A 19,365-nucleotide genomic window follows, 5' to 3' on the forward strand; every position below is an offset into this window, starting at 1 on the left:
GGATGCTCTTCCAGAGGTCCTGAGTTCAATTCCCAGCACCACATGGCAGCTCACAGCTGTCTGTAACTCCAGTTCCAGCAAATCTGGCACCCTCACACAGACATATATACAGGCAAACATTAATGCACATAAAATAAAAATAGATAAATAAATAAATAAAAAGACTAGAGCTCCTCTGCCTTATGTTGAGATAGGGCCTGGCAATAGCCCACTCTGGGTTTTAATCTGCCATGGTGGTAAGGCCACATAGAAGCACTTGAATAATGTAAGTTCAAGAGATGTGCTGGTTTTAGAAGGGGAGCCCTATCTCTTCTCAGTGTGTATCTCATAATGACCCAGGCAGATTGGATATGGAAGGAGGGCCCCTTATAATGACCCAGGAGACCAGAGGTTATAATGGCATTGAACTAGGTGGTAGCTGGGGGTAGTGTTCAGCAAGCACAAGGAGTATGGGTTGGACTGTGACAGAAGATGGGGCATTTTCCTGCACCTTCTTTGAAGATCTTATAGGAATACCCCAGTAACCAGCTCGTTAAGTTGAGGTATGGGCTCTGGACAACCACCTTTTTTCCCCCCTTTATTTTGTTGGTACTGGGTATCACCTCCTACCAAAGCCTTCCCTAAACAGTCTCAACACTAGGTACTTAAGATTTGTCACAAGGAATGGAGCCTAGCTCTAGTCCACCTAGAAACAGAACAAGGCCTGTGCTCAGGGCCCAGTTCACAGTAGCCTCCATCTTAGTCCTCACCCTTCCATAGCCCGGCCTGGCCTATAAGGATGTTCTTCTGAGGCCTAATCCAGTACCTTTATACCCTGAGTTTATTACTTATAACAGGATGGGTCATACTTGGGACTACTGAACCCTGACTGTAGCTGGGGTCCCTCCTCCCCATAGGTGATTACACAAAACCCTCTGCCCCAGTTCCTCTGTGGCTTTGTTTTTTAGTTGGAGACAAGTTGTCTTGGTCGTCCCTTGCCAAGTCTTAACTAGGCAGCCCCACCCTCCCCAGCTCCACAGCTCCCTCTGCTGCCCATGGCAGACAGAGACGTCCTCTTGCAGGGCAAGCCTAGAACTGACTTGAGTCAGACCAGCCTCTGCTTCTTATTCAGGCCCTCCTGAGTAGTTGGCTTAAACTGGCATCTGGCTCTCAGGAGGAATGCATTTTTTCTGTCTTCAGTCTGCTAAATGGGGCCTCTATAACTCTTTTCTGGCCTTACTTACAGAAGCCTCTCCCGGGCCCATTCCTTAGCCCTTTCCCTCTTTCTCCTTTGCCCACTCCCCAACTCAGAGGAGCCAGAGTAGCCCTAACTATACTGTTGGTATCCTGTAGTCAGCCCACTTACAGCCCTAGTGTTTGAGATGGATTTGGAACACTCTGCCCGTCTTGACAGTACTCAGTTCCTTAAATTCAGTTTCACTCAGTGTGTGCCTCCAGGATTTTGTATACTGTCCCTTTTTCCAGAACACACTTTCATTTCCAAGTCCTTTTATCTGTCAAACTCCTGACCACACCTACCCATGGGATGCGTTGTGTACGTCACCTGCATATGCTTACTGGGTTAGGGAGGTAGTGGTGGTTGTAGTGGCAGGAACCTGGGTGGGCAGTGCCTCGGGAGCCTATCATAGCATCCATGAGCCAGTCCTTGTGCTTAGGAGGTACTGACTCATTCTTTGTGTGGTCAAGGGTATTGGGCTAGGCCTTCTACCCTAATAGTCTGCCCTGTTGTTGTCTGCTTCTCACAGTTATAGCTACATGATTGACAACGTGATCCTGCTCATCACAGGCACATTGCACCAGCGTTCAATCGCTGAACTTGTGCCCAAGTGCCACCCACTAGGCAGCTTTGAGCAGATGGAGGCCGTGAACATCGCACAGACACCTGCAGAGCTCTACAATGCCATTCTGGTGGACACGCCCCTGGGTGAGCCACTGTGGTGGAAACAGCAGCTGGACAGTGGTCTTAGCATTAGAGTCTCAGTGTGGGTTTTGTAGATTGTAAGGGGTGGGGCAACCCCAAAGCAGAAAGTGAGAGTGACTGCTGCTGCTGACTTTGCCCTTCTTCCAACTTCCCATTCTCATTATTTCCCATCCCATTTCTCCTTTCCCATTGCTTTTTCTAGGCCAGACAGGCAACCCACAGGACAGGCTTAGACTATCTGACTTTGGAAATGTCTAGTTTTTCAGAATTCAGAGGAGGGCTGGATGAACTTATGGAGAAGAGTGAGGGGCTTGCATCCCTTGGAGTTCTGAAAGGTCTGGCAGACTATGACCCTAAGCAGGGATGCAATGACTCACTCCTTATGAGGTGGAAAAGAGAAGCTAACAGCTTCATTTGACTTCACTGAGCAGGTCCTAGGGGTCAGACAGTGTCCAGCAGCATGCAGAGTTCAAGTCAGAGGCCAAGGACAGGAGGGAAATCAGGATAGCTTCCTGTTAAGCCCACCTCACTAGTGCTGGCTCCTGTCTGGCTAGAATGCTGGAGGGAAGGCATGAAGATCATAACTAGTTAGTAGTCTTATAGCCAAAGCCTAAACCCTGGGGAACTGTTCCAGGAAGCCACCAGAGTTGAATCAGAAGGTTCTAGGCTGAAAAGCCACCAGCCATATCTGTTCACCTAGTTTGCCTTTGATCCTCCCAGTAACTCTGAGCTAGTTCTGGGCTGTTTGTGGCTTCTGCAGTTTCTTCATCTTTAAAGGAAAGACCTCGGGTAAGTCTTCTGACCCTTCTTGGGAGTGAGGTTTCTTGATCCTGCCCTGGCCTCTCCTCTTAGTCCTGCAGTAGATCACTACCTAGTCCATGCCTAGCTACTGAACTCATTCTTCCCTAAAGGAGGAGGCTAGCTTCCTATGTGTGCGTACTAGACCCTCATAGGTATACAGAGCAGTGGATTTCAGCCCCCAAATCCTAACTGCCCCTGGAGAAAGAGAATCTCATGTCCTCTTATGCAAGCCTGTCTTTGGCATGGTCTAAACTTGGGTCTGCCCCAGCAGCGATTAGATCATGTTATGGCTGGCCGCCTCCTTTATAAATCAATTTTAGGAGCAAGGAGGCAGGAAAAGCTCTGGTCAGTGCACATGGCCCAGAGAATTGCTTCTACTACTTCCAAGGCAGTATCCCAGGCTGTACTGGGGTTCCTAATACCTAGCCTAATGGGTCTTGTGACGTTAGTCCTCTCATTTAGGTTGTTTACCTATTCTTCACATCGTTGTCTTCCTCTCCAGCTGCTTTTTTCCAGGATTGCATCTCAGAGCAGGACCTTGATGAGATGAACATCGAGATAATCCGCAATACGCTGTACAAGGTAGTGCCCTTTAGAAGCATGGGGAGCAGGGGGGTTGACTTGTCAGTGGGTGGATCTGTGGGCCTCATAAGGGGTGATTTATGTGAGATGCTGGCTAGGATTCGTGTGTACCAGGCTCATGTCCTGAGGGCCTAGCCTCTCACTCTCAGGTTCCTGTGATGTTGCATGAAACAGGTTATCCGTTCTAATGTCTGTAGCAGGCTCAGGTAACATCAGGTAACGCTCCTGTAGCGTTCAGGAGGTTCATGGTCTACCACCCAAGCCAGAGCCATCAGATCTACACCATGTGAGCTTTTGCCAGCTGGGACAGGCACTTAGGCAAAGGAAATACTGTATGCTTAGTTATGTGGAATAGAGATCCAACCAGGCACAGCCAGTTAATTATGACCCTTTCAGGTTTCCAATCCCTAAACCAATACCTTGTACCTCACTATCTTCAGCTTCTACTCACCTTTTGCTTCCCATTAGGTTGTGGCACAGACTGGCTAGCCTTAAGAGTGGGCTTGGGATTCCTGGGTTGTGTAGACATGTCAGAGATTAAGAGGTAGCTATCAGATCTCTTGGTCTTTCTGTGGAGCCTGAGCCAACATACAGCAAGGATCTGGTGGCAGACGATAGAAGTTACAATAGTGTAGGCAGATGGATGGCACATACAAAAAGAAAGTAAGGAGCATGGGCCAAGACAGATGGCCAGGGGTTTACTGTCAAAGTGCAGGCTTTACATGGATAATAGGGAGGAGATCCCAATGAAGAGGGAGGCACTGAGCCAACTCACCCAGAGCCCTGACTGCCAGATCAAAAGTTTAAACTTTAGCTGGGAGTGGTGATGTATACCTTCAAGTGCTCAGAAAGCTCAAGCAGGAGAATTTTTACTAAGTTCAAGATTAGCTTATGTATGTTGTGAGTTCCAGGTCAGCCAGGTCTCCATAGTAAGAGTCTGTCTCAAGAAAAGTAAGCCAACATAGTGGTGTACACCTTCAATCCTAGTACTTGGGAGGCAGAGGCAGACAGACCTCTGTGAGTTTGAGTCTATGTATTAAGTTTCAGGGTTGCTTAGTGACAAACTACAACAATAATCAAAATAGGTAAGGTTGACGTTTGAGCTGAGAAGGTGGCTCTGGGAATGAAGCTGCTTAGTTCCCAGGTAGACAACCTGAGTTTATCCTGGGACCCACATGGTGGAAGGAGAGAACTGATACCAACTATTGTCTTCTGACCTTCACAGGTACATGCACACAAAATAAGTAAAATGTAAAAACTGAGCCCAAAGTCTTCTAACAGAGCAGAGTATTCTTAGAGTCCCTCTGTGACTGCAGGGTGGGAGGCAGATTAGAGGTAAGGGGTACATGCAAACATACATGCACATGCATACAAAATCTTATAGTGTCCCACCCACTCACCTGACTCATTGACAAATTCCCTGCCCTAGACAGGATGAGGGGTGTGACCATCCCCCCAGCCTTACTCACACCCTCTCTGGGCTTGGCTGGTTTTAGCTGGAGTCATTGGCAAGGATTTCCCAGGAACCAGCTCATAAACACCAACCCAACACTATAGACCCCATGCCAGGACTCCTGCCTGTCAGGCAATAAATGTTCCAGCCCAGTGTCCCCAGATGGGAGATTAGATGGACCATCCGTCAGCTATCTGGCAGGTAAACTAGGCAGCTGATGCAGAACCAAGGGCTGACAGACTCCAGGGTACAGGGTGGGATTGGAGAGGTGACCTTGGTACCTGGATCTTGCCAGTTTCTTTGCTGCTGTAGGCTCTGGAGCAAAGTATAGATCTTAATCCTAGGGTCAACTTCTCTGGGGATCAGTACAGCTAGGCTAAGCAAACAGGTTAGGTAACAGGGCATGGAACCTAAAATCTGGCTAGTGGTTTCCCCTACAGATAGGAACTGAAGGCTCCACTTGGGTAGGTCCTAAGATTCTAGCATAACCAGCTTGGCTGCCCATAAGAAAGGCTACACAGGACTGACTCCTGGAGGGACTGGGAAGTACCACAAAGCCCTGGTGGGAGCAGGCTTTTGTTTCTCTGTATCTTCTGTGTTCTGCTTTGTTATCCTCCTGCCTGCCTTCCTTCCTTCCTTCCTTCCTTCCTTCCTTCCTTCCTTCCTTCCTTCCTTCCTTCCTTCCTGCCTTCCTGCCTTCCTTCCTTCCTTCCTTCCTTCCTTCCCTCTTTGTGTGTGTGTGTGTGTGTGTGTGTGTGTGTGTGTGTGTGTGTGTGTGTGTGTGTGTGTGTGTGTGTGGTTTTTCAAGACAGAGCTTCTCAGGGTAACAGCCCTGGCTGTCCTGGCATCTGCTTTGTAAACCAGGCTGGTCTTGAACTCAGAGATCTGCCTGCCTCTGCCTCCAGAGTGCTGGTATTAAAAGTGTGTGCCACCACTGCCTGGCCTCTAGGATTTTTCTTATTGACTTATACTGGGTTTTTGTTTCCTGTGATTTCAGTGGCCCGCTTCAGGTTCTCCACTTAAGCTCATCTTGCATAGTGTCACTGTGCTTATGGGGCTCTGGGTCTCATCTCATCTCTCTTGGAATGGCAGGTCCTGTGTGTCCAAGCCAGCTCAGAAAAACCTGAATGTGAAGTTTTTCATACCTTGCAAGCCCCCCAACCCCAACTCAGAATAGTCCTTAGTATATGGATCCAGCATCTCTGTGACCATGCTACATAGGGGACCTTAGGTGGTGTTTGAGTGAAGTTTCATGCAAGATTGTTACCCATGGGCCGGGCGTTGGTGGCACACCCCTTTAATCCCAGCACTTGGGAGGCAGAGGCAGGCGGATCTCTGTGAGTTTGAGGCCAGCCTGGTCTACAAGAGCTAGTTCCAGGACAGCCTCCAAAGCCACAGAGAAACCCTGTCTCGAAAAACCAAAAAACAAAAAAACAAACAAACAAACAAAAAAAAAAAAAACAAGAAACCTGTGTGTCTTTATGAATGAGAATCAGGAAAGGTCTTGTATTTGGGGCTGACCTGTCCTTTCCGCATGCTCAGAAGATCTAATTTGCTTGGACAAAAAGTACTTATTTCCGCCAGTAGCCCATGTACCTAGTTATTGACTGAGGCCTGCTTTCACATAGGCAATAGCCATCATTCAGCAGGAACTGACCTGATAATTTGGTTCCTACTGTTGATGCCAAGGGACTGCCTGGGGATGGGAGGAGTTAACGTTCTGCAAGGTGGGTTGTTGTAAGGGAAGGCTTATGATTCAGTCCAGACCATTTGTGAATTCTGTGGATAACTTCCCCTCACTAGCTCTTGGATACCTGGTTTTTGGAGACAAGGAGAAAAGGCAGACCACCAGGAAGAAGACAGAACCCCCTCTAAGCTTGGCTGTCCAAGAGAAAGGGGTGGGAATATGTTCCCTGAAGCAGACAGTAGGCCAGAAACTGTTTTGCCACCCCTAGATAGAAAGCAGCAAGCTACTGCTAGCTTGGGTGATTAACTGTTGAAATTGGTAGATATTTTGGTACAGGGAAATTGTCATAGAATCAGCTGGCCCATCCCAACCATAAAAGGCTTAGAGGGAGGAGAAGTAAACTGACTAGGTGTCTTTTTGTTTTCTCTTTTTCTTTAATATTGTGGGGTTTTGTTAGTGGTTTTTGTTTGTTTGTTTGGTTGGTTGGTTGTTTTTTGTTTTGTTTTGTTTTTGTTTTTTTAAGATTTATTTATTGTGAATACAGTGTTCTGCCTGCATGTATCCCTGCAGGCAGGAAGAGGGCACCAGATCTCATTACAGATGGTGTGAGCCATTGTGTGGTTGCTGGGAATTGAACTCAGGACCTCTGGAAGAGCAGGCAGTACTCTTAACCCTTGAGCCATCTCTCTAGCTCCAGTTTTTTGTGTTTTAATGTGTTAATGTGCATTGGTGTTTTGCCTCTGTGTATGCTTATGTAAGGATGTCAGGTCACCTGGAAATGTAGTTACAGACAGTTGTAAGCCACTATGTGGGTTCTGAGAATTGAACCCAGGTCCTCTAGAAGAGCATAACCACTGAGCCACCTCTCCAACCCCTGACTAGGTCTCCCAGCATTGCTCTCCTTGCTCTAAGCAAACACTACTCTCTCTGCAGGCCTATCTGGAGTCCTTCTACAAGTTCTGCACTCTATTGGGTGGGACCACAGCTGATGCCATGTGTCCTATCCTAGAGGTGAGTGCCTGCCTTACCTCTCTGTCTTTTGTTCCCACTGATCCTTGCCAACTGACTGGCTATGTCTCCCTCGTCTTCTTTCTCTCCTCACCTATGCACTGGCCCTGCAGTTTGAAGCAGACCGCCGCGCCTTCATCATCACCATCAACTCTTTCGGCACAGAGCTGTCCAAGGAGGACCGTGCCAAGCTCTTTCCACACTGTGGCCGACTCTACCCTGAGGGCTTGGCTCAGCTGGCTCGGGCTGATGACTATGAACAGGTCAAGAATGTAGCTGATTACTACCCGGTGAGTGCCCTGGCTGACAAGGTTTAGGTAGCCATGTTGGCACACCCAGCAGCACTCATAGCTGTGCTTCTCTCCATTTCCTGGCCAGGAATACAAACTGCTTTTTGAGGGTGCAGGTAGCAATCCTGGAGACAAAACCCTGGAGGACCGATTCTTTGAGCATGAGGTGAGCACAGGGCTCTGTAGAACCCGCACAGTCCAGGGAGGGTTGTGACTTAGGACTCACATTGCTGGCCACAGCCCCTGTGAGTCACACCCGTGTCTGTCCACAGGTGAAGCTCAACAAGCTGGCCTTCCTGAACCAGTTCCACTTTGGTGTCTTTTATGCCTTTGTGAAGCTTAAGGAACAGGAATGTCGCAACATCGTGTGGATTGCTGAGTGCATCGCCCAGCGCCATCGCGCCAAGATCGACAACTATATTCCCATCTTCTAGAGTTCTAACTTAAGGTTCCCAAATGCACTGTGTGTGTCTTTGTGTGCTGTGGAGAAGCTCATGGCTCACTTGTCTCACCTGGTAAGGTGTAGCACATTGTCCTGGGGTTGACCACCTTCCATGGCTCCCTCTGGGACTGCTCTTAGACCTAAAAAGGGATTAGGTACCTTTCCCCTGATGAAGAATGGACCAGTATCTCCTCCAGAGCAAAGAGCCCCCAGCCCTATGTTTACAGCCTTTGACGTGTCTAAGAAACTTGTGTCATTTTCGTGTCCCTCCCTAACCTGAGAACCTCTGGGACAGTGTGATGCTTTCTTCTCTGTGGGTCATCCCCAGAGCCATGGCCCATGGGAAGATTAGAGAGTGTGTGTTTTGGGGGTATGGGGGGAGTAGCTTTGCAGCCCTGTCCGTCAGCTCTTGACCCTCTGAGATAATAAAGTTCCCCTCTTTAAAAAGCCTGCTGAGTGCTATCTCCTTTGAGTCCTAGTATCTCTCCTTGACTCCCAGCTTTCTTTGTCACTGTACCCTTGGGCCCCTCCTGCAGTTGGCAGTCACAGGGTTAGGGGAGTCCCTGGAGGAGGCTCCTTCTTCTAGGAGCTCAGGCCCAAAGATAGGCTGAGGTAGGGCTTGTTAGAGAGGAGTTGAATCTTGGCTCTGGGAACCCCAGAGCTCCCTAACTGCTTCACCAAGTCCTGTAAATTGGCCATTACCTTCATCTCTCTATGCAGAAACCCAGATCTAGGGATAAGAGATTTATCTGCCTGAGGTCAGTAGAAGAGGGATATGAACCACAGAGTGCCTGGGAAGGCCAGTTAGCTTCCCTGCTGGTTCCAATCTCTGTCACATAATCACACCAAAGGCAACCAGGCAGTCACCGCCTTCAAACACTGACCTCCCCCATTCTAGGAGACATAAAAACGTGTCTTTATTTTAAAATGCCAACAACCAGGCAAATACAATATGCAGCTTCCCTGTGGTTTGGGAGCAGGTAGTTGAGGACCTGACTCTTGAGTCAGGCAATAGGCAATTGGGATTTACTCTGGACTTTCAGAGCCAAAGCATTGGTGCCAAGACAATCCTGAGAAGGTACCCACCTGCCTAATCACTATTGAGTCTGATCAAAGGCTACAGATAATCTTGCATAAAACTCTCCACTGAGCTGGGTTCTCCAAGTTTCGGTGTGGAGCATTATGCCCGGTAGGGTTTGTGTGAATTCATGGAAGAGCAGAGAGGTTCAAAGACTCCCTAGCAAACTTCAGCCTCCACGGCCTGGACTAAGCATCAACAGTAGAGTCTGGGCTTTTCTTAACACAAACTCTAGGGCAGCGGATCTCAACCTAGCTAATGCTGTGCCCTCTTCAATACAGTTGCCCATGATATGGTGACCTCTAGTCATAAAATTATTTTTGTTACTACTTCATAACTGTAATTTTGCTACTGTTATGAATTATAATGTAAATATTTTTGGAGATAGAAATTTGCCAAAGGTGTCACGACTCACAGGTTAAAAACTGCTGTTCTAGGGCGAGCTTGAGAGGTTTATAATGGCTAGGAAAGAGAGCCAAGGGCTCATGGAGCCTCTCTGCTGGAGCTCTTAGTCAGACCATCTGTGGCTCACCTAGCCGCCACTAGGGAAGGGTTTGGGTCCTGGGGTGTGTCCTGAGCAGGAGCAGGGCCAGGCTGGCCAGACCTCAGTGCTCGGGGCAGACAGTGGCTGATGAAGAAGTTTTGCAGGAAGCGGCGCCGCAGGCCCTCTGGCAGGTAGTAGTGAATGAAATACATGAGTACCAGGCCACGGCCTGGGTAATAACGGCGGCGTGGCTGAGCTGCCAGCAGGGCATCAATGATGGCATCTACAACCGGGCTGAGGTCAGGCACCGCCATTCTGAGTGAATGCAGGAACTGCCCGTGCAGGTGCTCAATGTAGTCTTCACCATAGGCCTGCAGCAGCTCTCCAGGCAGGTTGGCCAGCAGCAGTTGCTTGCGCTTCTCCCAGAGGTTCACATTGGTCACTGACTCTGGAGAAGGGACAGCAAAGTCAGAAGGCAGCAGCTGGAGGAGCCAAGGGCCACTAATCTATTTAATGTGAACTATGCCTATAACCAAAGCCATGCCAGACCTCAGACCACACACCCAGGCCACATGCATATCCCACCCCAAACCTGAACCCTCACCTGTCTTGAAGCAGCCAGGCTGGATAACGCTGACCTTGATACCCCAGGGAATCAGTTCACAACCAAATGTGTCCATAAGCAGTGCTACAGCTGCCTTGGAGGTTCCATAGGCTGCTAAGCAGGGATACGGCATGTCTCCTGGGAGTAGAATGGGGGAGAAGCTGCTCAGCTTTGGCCAGGGATTCCCCAAATCATTCTTCACCTGATAGCAGGCACTTTACTACTGTGCCTCAAGAGTGGAGGGCACTACCCACCTGCTGGGCTGCCAACTGTCACAATACGTCCCCTTGAGTGTCGGAGGAGCGGCAGGAGACCCTTAGTCAGTTCAAGTGCACCAAAGAAGTTCACCTCCATGCAGTTTCGGAAAGTTGCCACAGGGGACAGCTCTACATCGGCCACTACACTGTTGAGGCCAGCATTGTTAACCAGACCCCACAGGCCTGAGGGCACAAAAGCAGGAGGGAGGCTTCGGGTCAGCTGACAGCAAACATGCCATCCCCGCCTCCCTCACACTCACCCAGCCATGCCCAGCCCTAATGGAGCCACATCTGCTGACCAGTGCCTGTGGTGTGAGCCTTGGTGAACTCCAGCACACGCTTGATGTCCTCTGGCTTGGTCAGGTCCATCTCCAGCAGCTTTAAGCGAGGGGAGCAGCAGGCACGCAGTTCTTGGGCACCAGGGCTATTCAAATCCAACACAGTGGCCAGCACCATGAAACCCATGGCATCCAGTTTCTTAGCTGTCTCCTTGCCAAAACCAGTGTCACAACCTAACCAGGGTAGGATAGCCAGTGAATTCCCATAGTGGCCCAGCCCAAGACAAGCCACGGGTCACCCATATGTGGGTAGAATCTAGGCCCCTGACCACTCAGCCCTCCCTCCATCCTTTCAAACAAAAGTTTGTCCTCTTGACTGAACTGTGTGCATCAATTCTGTGACATCTGTCATCTCCCTGATTCCCTGTAGCTAACCTACCAGATGTGACGGATAAACCTTTAGAGAAGAAACAGTTTGGTCCCATCTTGTCTCACGAGTCGACTACCAAAACCAGAGGGGTATTTTAAAATGACAGCATCACTCTGCCACTGCTAATTCCCAAAAGTTTTCTGCTTCCTTGGGATCCTTTAGAATAAAGCCGCAGTTCTCTGATGACATCACCCTGATCTTGTCCGACTGCCTCAGCACCCTACTATTGTTCCAGGAGCCCCATTCCCGACTCCCCTTGAAATCTGCCCTTGGAATTCCAGTCACTGGCTTTGGGCATATATGTTTGTTGAGCCACAGACCACTTCCCTCTCAGGACAGGAACCATGCACGGTAAGTGAAGAAAACAGACATGCACTGGAATCTCTTCCCACACCACCAAGTGTGACCTGAGGTCGGCTGCCACTCATGGAGGCTTCATTTTCTTGTCCTTGGTATGCTGAGATAAGAACCACCAGGCAAGGCCCCAGTGTGGGGGTCCCTGGTACTGATAAGCCCTTGCTTCCTTGATGGTTTCCATTCTGATCCTGGCTCTGTGGGTGGCCAGTGAGAGGAGGAGGAGGGCCAGTGCAGGAGGAGGAGGTGCTTTGGAGCCGCCAGCCCCGGGGTCCTGCTGAGTAGAAATGCTGCTTTGCAGCTAGGCTTCCCCACTCCTGGACAAACAGCACCCCTCCCCGCCTCAGCCCCGCCCCCTGTGCTGAGAGGAGAACAAAGCTGGGCAGGGGGCTGCAAACCGGGCTTTGTGTGGCTGGGGCCTGCCAGCCTGTGTGGAGGGGTCCTTCTGAGGCAAATCTGACTGGGGGAGGGGAGTTTGTGTGCACAGATACACACTTGCCTCTGCTTCCTTCTGGATCAGATAGCACTCCACTAAAGCCTCCCAGAGTTTTAGCTCTGGGGTCCTGACACTCACCCACACTTTATCCTCTTGCTCATCTGCAAACATCTGTAACTTGCCTGGATGTTCACACATGAGCTTGAACCCAGTTACCCATCAGCACAAATATATACACGTGCAGGCACACAGGGTACCACACCACGAAGCCCAAGCTTGACTCCATGTCTGAGCTTGTGGAGAAGATTTGACAAACAGCTCTTGGACATTCTTTGGGAGGAATGAGTGACAGTTCTGCAGGTATAAAGCGGTGTTCTTGGCAGGTGGGGCAGGACCTGGACACTTAAGTGCCTTGCTGCTTGATGGTAACTGGGAAAACCCCCAGAATTTGCAGACATAGGGAAGCTAGAATCCAATTTGCTGTCTTATACAGCAGTAAGATTCAAAGAGATGAAGGGAGCCCAGGTCTCCTCTTGCTCAGGCTCAAAACTGGAAGTAACAGCAGCACTAAAACCTGAGGTCAGATCTCTGGAAAGACTGCCCAGCCAGGCCTGTAGAACCTGAAAAGGCTTAGGACCTGGTGAAGCAGCTCACAGATTAGAGGATAGGAAGCGATCTGTCCTATAACCTAGTCCCTGCTTCATTCCAAGAGAGTTGGATAGCGTTCCTTTCTCAACCTCCTGAAACTGGGGTTCCCTGAGGCTGGAAGTCTCTCCCATCTTGCCTGATCCCCACTCCCTCTGCTGAACATAACCTATGTGCCATCCTCCTCTACCTTAATACAATCTGGTTTCTCACCTGACATTCAGGTCTCCCAAGGAAACTTCACATCCCACCACACCCCCACAGTCAGACTGGTTATTGACTATCCCTTTCCCAAACCATGTGCTTATTCCTGTCTTAAGCCTTTGTTCCATGCCCTTTCTGTGATCCAAGACACATTTCGTATTCCACCTGTCTCCACCCGACTTCCTCTAAGGTCCAGTTCAAGGATTTCCTCCGAAATTCTCCCAGCCCCATCCAGTCATACAGACCACCTACAAAGGACCAAGATCTCTGAGAAGCTGTGGTGGTTGGGGGAAAAACAAGGCTGCTCCTCCTCCCATGCAATGGACCAGTGCCCCCTGGCCTTCCTCCCCCTCCCCATTTCCTGCTGGGTCTGCAGCCCCCCTTCCCCTTCCCTCCCTCTGATGACAGATTTATTCCCTGCTCCAGACAAAGAGAGCTCAGCCAGGCACCAGAGACACCTGAGTCCAGTACTCTGAGGCCTCTTTCCCGGGCACCCGGGGCTGGGCAGGATGAAATGCTAGGTGCAGACGGCTGCAGTTTTGGCAATGGATAGCTAGATCCAAGCAGCAGCTACTTACTATCCAGCTGCTGTGACCTCAGGCGGTTCTGAACTCCAAGGATTCCAGTCTGTGGAGGTCAGGGGAGCAGAACTCATATCTAAGCTCTCCTGAGACTAGCAGAGAGTGTGTTCCAGTGACATGGGGATGCCAGAGAGAGTTCAAGGGATGGCATTTCCTTTCTCGAGACTTCTGCAGTCCCTTAGAGTACTGCCCTCTGCTCCACACCTGGTCTCTTAGGGAAGAACACAGCATACACTCCGTCTCTCCTCAGTCACTAATGTTCATTGAGCACCTGCCCACTCTCTACCTAACTTTCCCTCCATCACTCGCCCAGCCGCAGGTAGTTAACCCGGACTTGGTGAGGTGCCCTGAGCTTCCTACTTGGCTCACACTCTTGCATCTCGGAGAGAAGGACTCTCACTTCTGAGCTGCTGGGTGCGCCTGGATGGTGCCCTCTAGGTGTGCGGTCCCGCCCTCCAGCCTGGAGTCCCTGCGCTCTACGCACTCACCGGTGATGAGCACCGCGCGAGTGGCCACGGGCAGGCGAGGAGGGCGCGCCAGGCGGGACAACGCGATCCAGCCGGCAGCAGCTAGCACCACGAGTGCCGCCGGCGGGGGCAGCAGGCGCTGGCACAGCCAGTCAAGCGCGGCCAGCAGCGCCAGCGCCGCCAACAACGGGCGGCCCAGACGTAGGTCTGAGCGCAGCAACTGCAGCAGCGCGCGGGCAGCCACTAGCAGCCAGGCGCCGCCCGATGGCCAAGGCCAGCGCTCCATGACTGCGGGGCCGGGCCGGACCGGGCTGGGGCGTGACGAGGGCCGGGTTGGGGAGCGCGGAGAGGGACTCGGCCAGGACACAGAGTGTAGAGAAACCACGGCCTGGGTGGGAGGGATACTCGCTTTCTTTGCGGGCCCTCGGACCCAGCTTATAAAGCACCCCGGGGGCGGGGTGGGGGCGGGGCGAGGGCGGGGCTGGGGTGGGCTTTTCTGCACTTCTATCTCCTCGCCCCACCGCAGGCAGGTGCCCCCCCCCGACCCGCCCCCTCGGCTAGATCCGCTTTCGAAGAAGCCGGAACAAAGTCCCAAGTTGTTGCACGAGGCGGAGCCGTCAGTCGCCGACTTCGCCGGGGAAAGAGCCAATCTGCCCAACCCTGTACCCTGCATCTCATTCACTCCTGCACGCCAAGGGCTCTGAACCTCCGCGCTCAGGTGTGCCCACACTTCCTCAGAATACCTACACACACACACACACACACACACACACACATACACACACACACACACACCAACACCAACTTTCATCCAAGTATTCCACATTGATATCGCTGTGGCTGCCGTGACTTCCAGAACATGCATGGAACTAGTCAGAGTCTGCTCCGGGCCACACCCGCGGTGCCATGGCCTAAGGTTCCTGGTGCACACACCCAAATGTGCACTCTCGCCTGAGTACTTCCCAACCACAGCTAGAATCGCCAGACCAGGATTCTTGGGAGTTTCTGTTTCACCCCCCCACTTTCTTCCAAGTCCAGAACTGGGGAAGCCACACAAGTGCATGTGTGTGAGTGAGACGTCACAGGATCATCAAAGTCTCCTTTTACTTCACCCCTCCCCTCCCCAAGAACCAAGCTAAGGGGAACACCTGGAAGAAGTGTCAGGACAGGGTGGTCCCTGACCTGCTACCCTGAGTCCCCAGGGGGTGAAATAAGTACTGTGTGGGTGCACTTCCCTCCCAGTGTGTATGAAGGTCCTTGTTTGTGTGTGGCCTGGCACCCCTGCCACCCCCGTGTCTGGCGCTCTGTGCCTACCATGCATGCCAGGGCTCTAGCAGGCATTGGCGGTGAGTGCCAGTAGCTGGGTGCCAGCCCCTATGCAGAGGAGGCACAGACTATGGCAGTGGAGATCCCTGCTTCTGTGAATCTCCAGACCTTGCCCGGCTCCTCATCTCTGTCCTTTCTGGGTCCTGGGAGGCCATGAACTTCTAATCATAGCTCTCTGGCCTGTGGCTCATTCTCTGTCCGGTGTCCAGACTCTGTTCCAGAGTTTCATGAAAACTCTTCCAAAGCTGCTTTTCTATCCAGGCATGGGTTCCTGAAGGGTCAGAGGAATCTCCAAGAAGGAGCTGGAGTCCAGACCCACTTGAGGGGAGGAGCGCTGGGTGGAGACCCCATCTGCACTCAGAGCCAGTCATGTGCCCCTCCTGCCTTCCCTCTGGAAATACAGGTGATGGTACAACCCTGGCCTGGGAGGCAGGATTGCCTGAGTAAGGCGCGCGTGCGTGCGTGCATGTGTGTGTGTGTGTGTGTGTGTGTGCGTGCGTGTGTGTGTGTGTGTGCGTGTGTGTGTGTGTGTGTGTCTGTGTGGCCTTGCATTCTTTTGTTTCTATGCACTTGTGTCCGTGGGGTTCTGTGCCGTGTTGTGATCTTATATGTGCATGCGTGCAGGTGTGCATGTGGCATGTGTATTTCCTACAGCTCTTCCTCCCGTCTAGGTCCTCTTGCTTCTACAAATTCAGGGAAACAATCCTTTTCCAAACCACTGACTTCTATTGTCCTGAGTCAATTGTCCAGGTCCAGAAGAGAACAATGTCCCCTACTTTAACTGAAAGTGTTAGGTTCATCAGCCCTCCCAGATCCGGCTAACCCTCCTCAGACCCCAGCTACAGTCTCTCCAGTCTCAGCCCTTTTAAGTACTCTCCTTGTGGGAGGAAAGGAAGAAAGCAGAGTCCTGGAGGACGGTCAAGCTTGCTCACAGTACTGGTACTTGGAGCAGGGTTAGAAAGGAGTAGAGAAAGAGAAGCAAGACTGTGAGGTGAGGGGGGACTGAGAACCAGGCCTCTACCTTGCTCCTGTAAAGTACGTGGGGAAGTGCAGGCTGGGCCTGAGAGAGATTGGCCGAAAGCAGATATTGGGTAGAGGGAATTGCCTTTGGTTGTGGGATACAAGACGGCTGGGCTGCTTCTAGGACAGTGGACCACTTCAGGTGGAGCTTTTCTGAGACTTGATAAGACTGGACCGTCTGCCACATTTCTGAGACACCTGCTCCCTGCCCCACCCCCTCCCATTTTCTGAGTCAAGAGACCATGGCACCTCCCTCCTAGGACCTGTTCTCTGACTCCCAGAGCCTCCTCAGACACTGACCCTTCCCCTCATCAGGTGGAGGTGCCACAGAAGTGGAAAGTGTCTCATAACTGGGAGGGGCCAGCCCAGCCCTGTCTGAGGCCTGGTGCCAGCTTGAGCCTGCCTTGGGTTAGAGAACCAACTTCTGCCAGAATCAGGAATCTGGCCTAGTAGGGGCCTCAATGGGAGAGGAGTGGGGAGGGGTGGCGTGGGCAGAGGGCAGGTACCCTAGCAGATAAGGCAGGATCTAGAAGGGCAGGTTAGTGGAGGTTTACCAAAAATAGAGTTCCCAGAGCCACCTGGTCCCAAGCACTCAGACCACACTCTTAATCCTTTGTTCCATCTCCCAGCCCCAACCTCACCCTTTGATCAGAAACCTGGTTAGCCAACCATTGCATGCCTCGGGCTCTGGAGGACCTAGGGTCTGTAACTAGAAGGCTGTCTGCTCTCTTGCTTTGATGACCAGTGACTCACTAGCACCATCTGCTGGCTGTCCGGGAGGGTGCATCTGTAAAAGCGATATTCTTGGAACCAGACTTCTTCTGCCTTCAGCTGTCTCCCTTACCCCTCCAAGCCTCTGCTCCTCGGCCTCTCTTGACTGCCAGGTTCGGCTCTCTCTCTTTGATGCTGGTTTTTCCTCCCAGTTCTCTGCCCTTCCTCAGCCTTCTTCATAAACTTGTCTTCTGTGTGCATGAGTGTCTGGTTGTGGAGGCCTCATACTCACCTCCTCCACCCATGAGCTCATCTCGTCTTCCTACTCACATGCTGGCGACACCCACACTCTGGCTTTCCAGCCAAGGCCTCCCTCTTGACTGCAGGCCCACGCATCCAGCTGCCCTGGATGCCTCCCATGGACACCATAAGCCACTTGCACACAACATGTCCAAAGTTGGTCTCATCATCTTCCTAAACCCTGGAAGACATCTTCTTCCCAGAATACCCCTCACTCCATGCACTGGCCTCCAGACTTCTTGTGCTTTGAGCTCTGGCAACCTCTGTCAGAGGCCTCTTGGGGTCCTCTCAGGCCCAGCCTCAACACTTAACCTCAGGCTTAAATGCAAAAATCCATGTTTTTGAGAACTGAGTCAGTACAGAGCTGCATTTACCACAGTGGCCTCGTGGCCTTCATTTCATGAGCAAAAGAGAACAATGCATGGTCTTGAGCAAATAAGACCTCTGTCCCAGCTGGCCAGGAAGTAGATTTGGGAAGCAGATGTAGGTCTAGGGTCTTGTTGCTACAGCCAGGTAAGGGCCAGGAACAGAGGTCTTATGTAGTCAGACAGAGCCTCGAGTGTCTGAGGCCAGAGGCCAGAGGCAGTTGGATGCTTGTGGGCTAATGTGCCTTCGGAAGCCTGGAAATGACTAACTCCCTTCAAAATACCCCAAACCCTCTCATTTTTCAGAGGTACCCTGTTTAATGTGAGCACCTGGAGATTTTGCCCCTTGGTTACCTGGAGGGGGGGTGGTAAGCAGTGAGATCCAGGGTCCCACGAGCATCACCTAGATTCCCAGGCCATTTCTGCGACTCTCTTGAATTGTTTTATGGCCTCCAAGATTGAAGGCAGATGTTTAGGGAGTAGGGTCCCGGAAGGTGGGAAACATTTTGTACTCTGCAGAATTTTCTGGATCAGCCTCAGGGGAGAGCAAGGCCCAGTTGAGAGGTCTGGGGCGACTACTTAGTGGACTCTGAGTCAGATCCTTTTGGGAGAGTTAATCGTAATCTTTTCACATTTATTGTGTGTTTTCTGCATGCCAGTCTGGGTCCGCTGGGCTTTTCTGTTCTCTCAGTGTCTGTCTGACGCAGATGCTCTCCTTTAGCCTCTTGGTATATGAAAGGACACGGGCTCAGAGCTCAGTGCTCTCCTTTAGCCTCTTGGTATATGGAAGGACACGGGCTCAGGGCTCAGTGCTGTGCCCTTGGAGCGTTTTTAATCTTTCCCACTCACAGCCTCCTTTACCCCGGGGGGGGGGGGGGGTAGGGGTACGGGGGGGGGGGCACAATTCTTAACATGTAGCCTGGGTTAGCCTGGAGCTTGTTATGTAAACCAGGCTGACCCAGGACTCAGGAATTCACCAGTCTCAGTTTTACAGGTGCTGGGATTGAGGGTGTGGACCACCATGCCCAGTCTCATAGAATTTTTTATGTGATTCCAGATATAGGTATATAAAATAGATATACTTTCCAGGTGTGAGGGCACACGTCTTTAATCCCAGTACTCGGGAAGAGGCAGAGGCAGGTGGATGTCTGAGTCTAAGGCCAGCCTGGTCTGTAGAGCAAGTTCCAGGACAGTCTCCAAAACAATACAGAGAAACCCTGTCTCATAAAACAAAAAAAAAAATTTTTACATAAGGAACTAAATCTTGGTTGAATTATTATTAGTAGTAGTATTAGTATTATTTTGGTTTTTCAAGACAGGTTTTCTCTATGAAATAGCTCCAGATGTCCTGGAAATTGCTTTGTAGACCAGGTTGGCCATGAACTCACAGAGATCTGCCTGCCTCTACCTCCTGAGTGCTGGCATCTGAGGTATGTGCCACCACGCCCAGCTGTTCTATTTTTAAATATATATTTTAATTTTTTATTTGTGTGTGTGAGTATAATATATATCTGGAGATGTGTGAGTGCCACAGCACACATCTGGAAGTCAAATGGCATATTTGAGGACTCAGTTTTAACCCTTTAGGTGGGCTCTGAGCATCAAACTCAGGACATCAGACTTGTGCAGCTGAGCCGTCTT

The 19,365-nt window shown here is 51.1% G+C and overlaps 2 protein-coding genes across 2 annotated transcripts in view; one reads left to right on the forward strand and one right to left on the reverse strand.

Annotated features, from left to right (window-relative positions):
- Atp6v0d1 (ATPase H+ transporting V0 subunit d1) overlaps positions 1-8,631 on the forward strand; it is a 40,826-nt gene extending 32,195 nt beyond the window's left edge. Inside the window, exons 3-8 of the mRNA XM_005076289.4 lie at positions 1,746-1,924; positions 3,225-3,304; positions 7,378-7,455; positions 7,566-7,742; positions 7,831-7,908; positions 8,015-8,631. Coding sequence (XP_005076346.2) covers positions 1,746-1,924; positions 3,225-3,304; positions 7,378-7,455; positions 7,566-7,742; positions 7,831-7,908; positions 8,015-8,176 — 754 coding nt within the window. The 3' untranslated portion in view covers positions 8,177-8,631. The remainder of the gene's footprint in view (positions 1-1,745; positions 1,925-3,224; positions 3,305-7,377; positions 7,456-7,565; positions 7,743-7,830; positions 7,909-8,014) is intronic.
- A 448-nt stretch (positions 8,632-9,079) lies between these two features.
- Hsd11b2 (hydroxysteroid 11-beta dehydrogenase 2) lies at positions 9,080-14,421 on the reverse strand. The gene is made up of 5 exons (XM_005076287.4): positions 14,024-14,421; positions 10,907-11,119; positions 10,605-10,790; positions 10,351-10,488; positions 9,080-10,194 (listed from the first exon to the last, which is right to left on the reverse strand). Exons 1-5 carry the CDS (start codon positions 14,286-14,288, stop codon positions 9,791-9,793), a joined length of 1,206 nt encoding a protein of 401 aa, XP_005076344.1. The 5' UTR covers positions 14,289-14,421; the 3' UTR covers positions 9,080-9,790.
- Positions 14,422-19,365: the final 4,944 nt, after the last annotated feature.

Source organism: Mesocricetus auratus, unplaced genomic scaffold, assembly GCF_017639785.1.
Source record: "Mesocricetus auratus isolate SY011 unplaced genomic scaffold, BCM_Maur_2.0 Super-Scaffold_100062, whole genome shotgun sequence".
NCBI lineage: Eukaryota > Metazoa > Chordata > Mammalia > Rodentia > Cricetidae > Mesocricetus > Mesocricetus auratus.

Bases quoted from the DNA above. Each gene is read 5' to 3' on its own strand.
- Hsd11b2 (XM_005076287.4), bottom strand. From the start codon at position 14,288: ATGGAGCGCTGGCCTTGGCCATCGGGCGGCGCCTGGCTGCTAGTGGCT. The intron at 11,120-14,023 runs GTGAGTGCGTAG...TACCCTGGTTAG, and splicing joins TCGCGCGGTGCTCATCACCG to GTTGTGACACTGGTTTTGGC. The intron at 10,195-10,350 runs GTGAGGGTTCAG...TCCCTTCTCCAG, and splicing joins GCCTGGCTGCTTCAAGACAG to AGTCAGTGACCAATGTGAAC.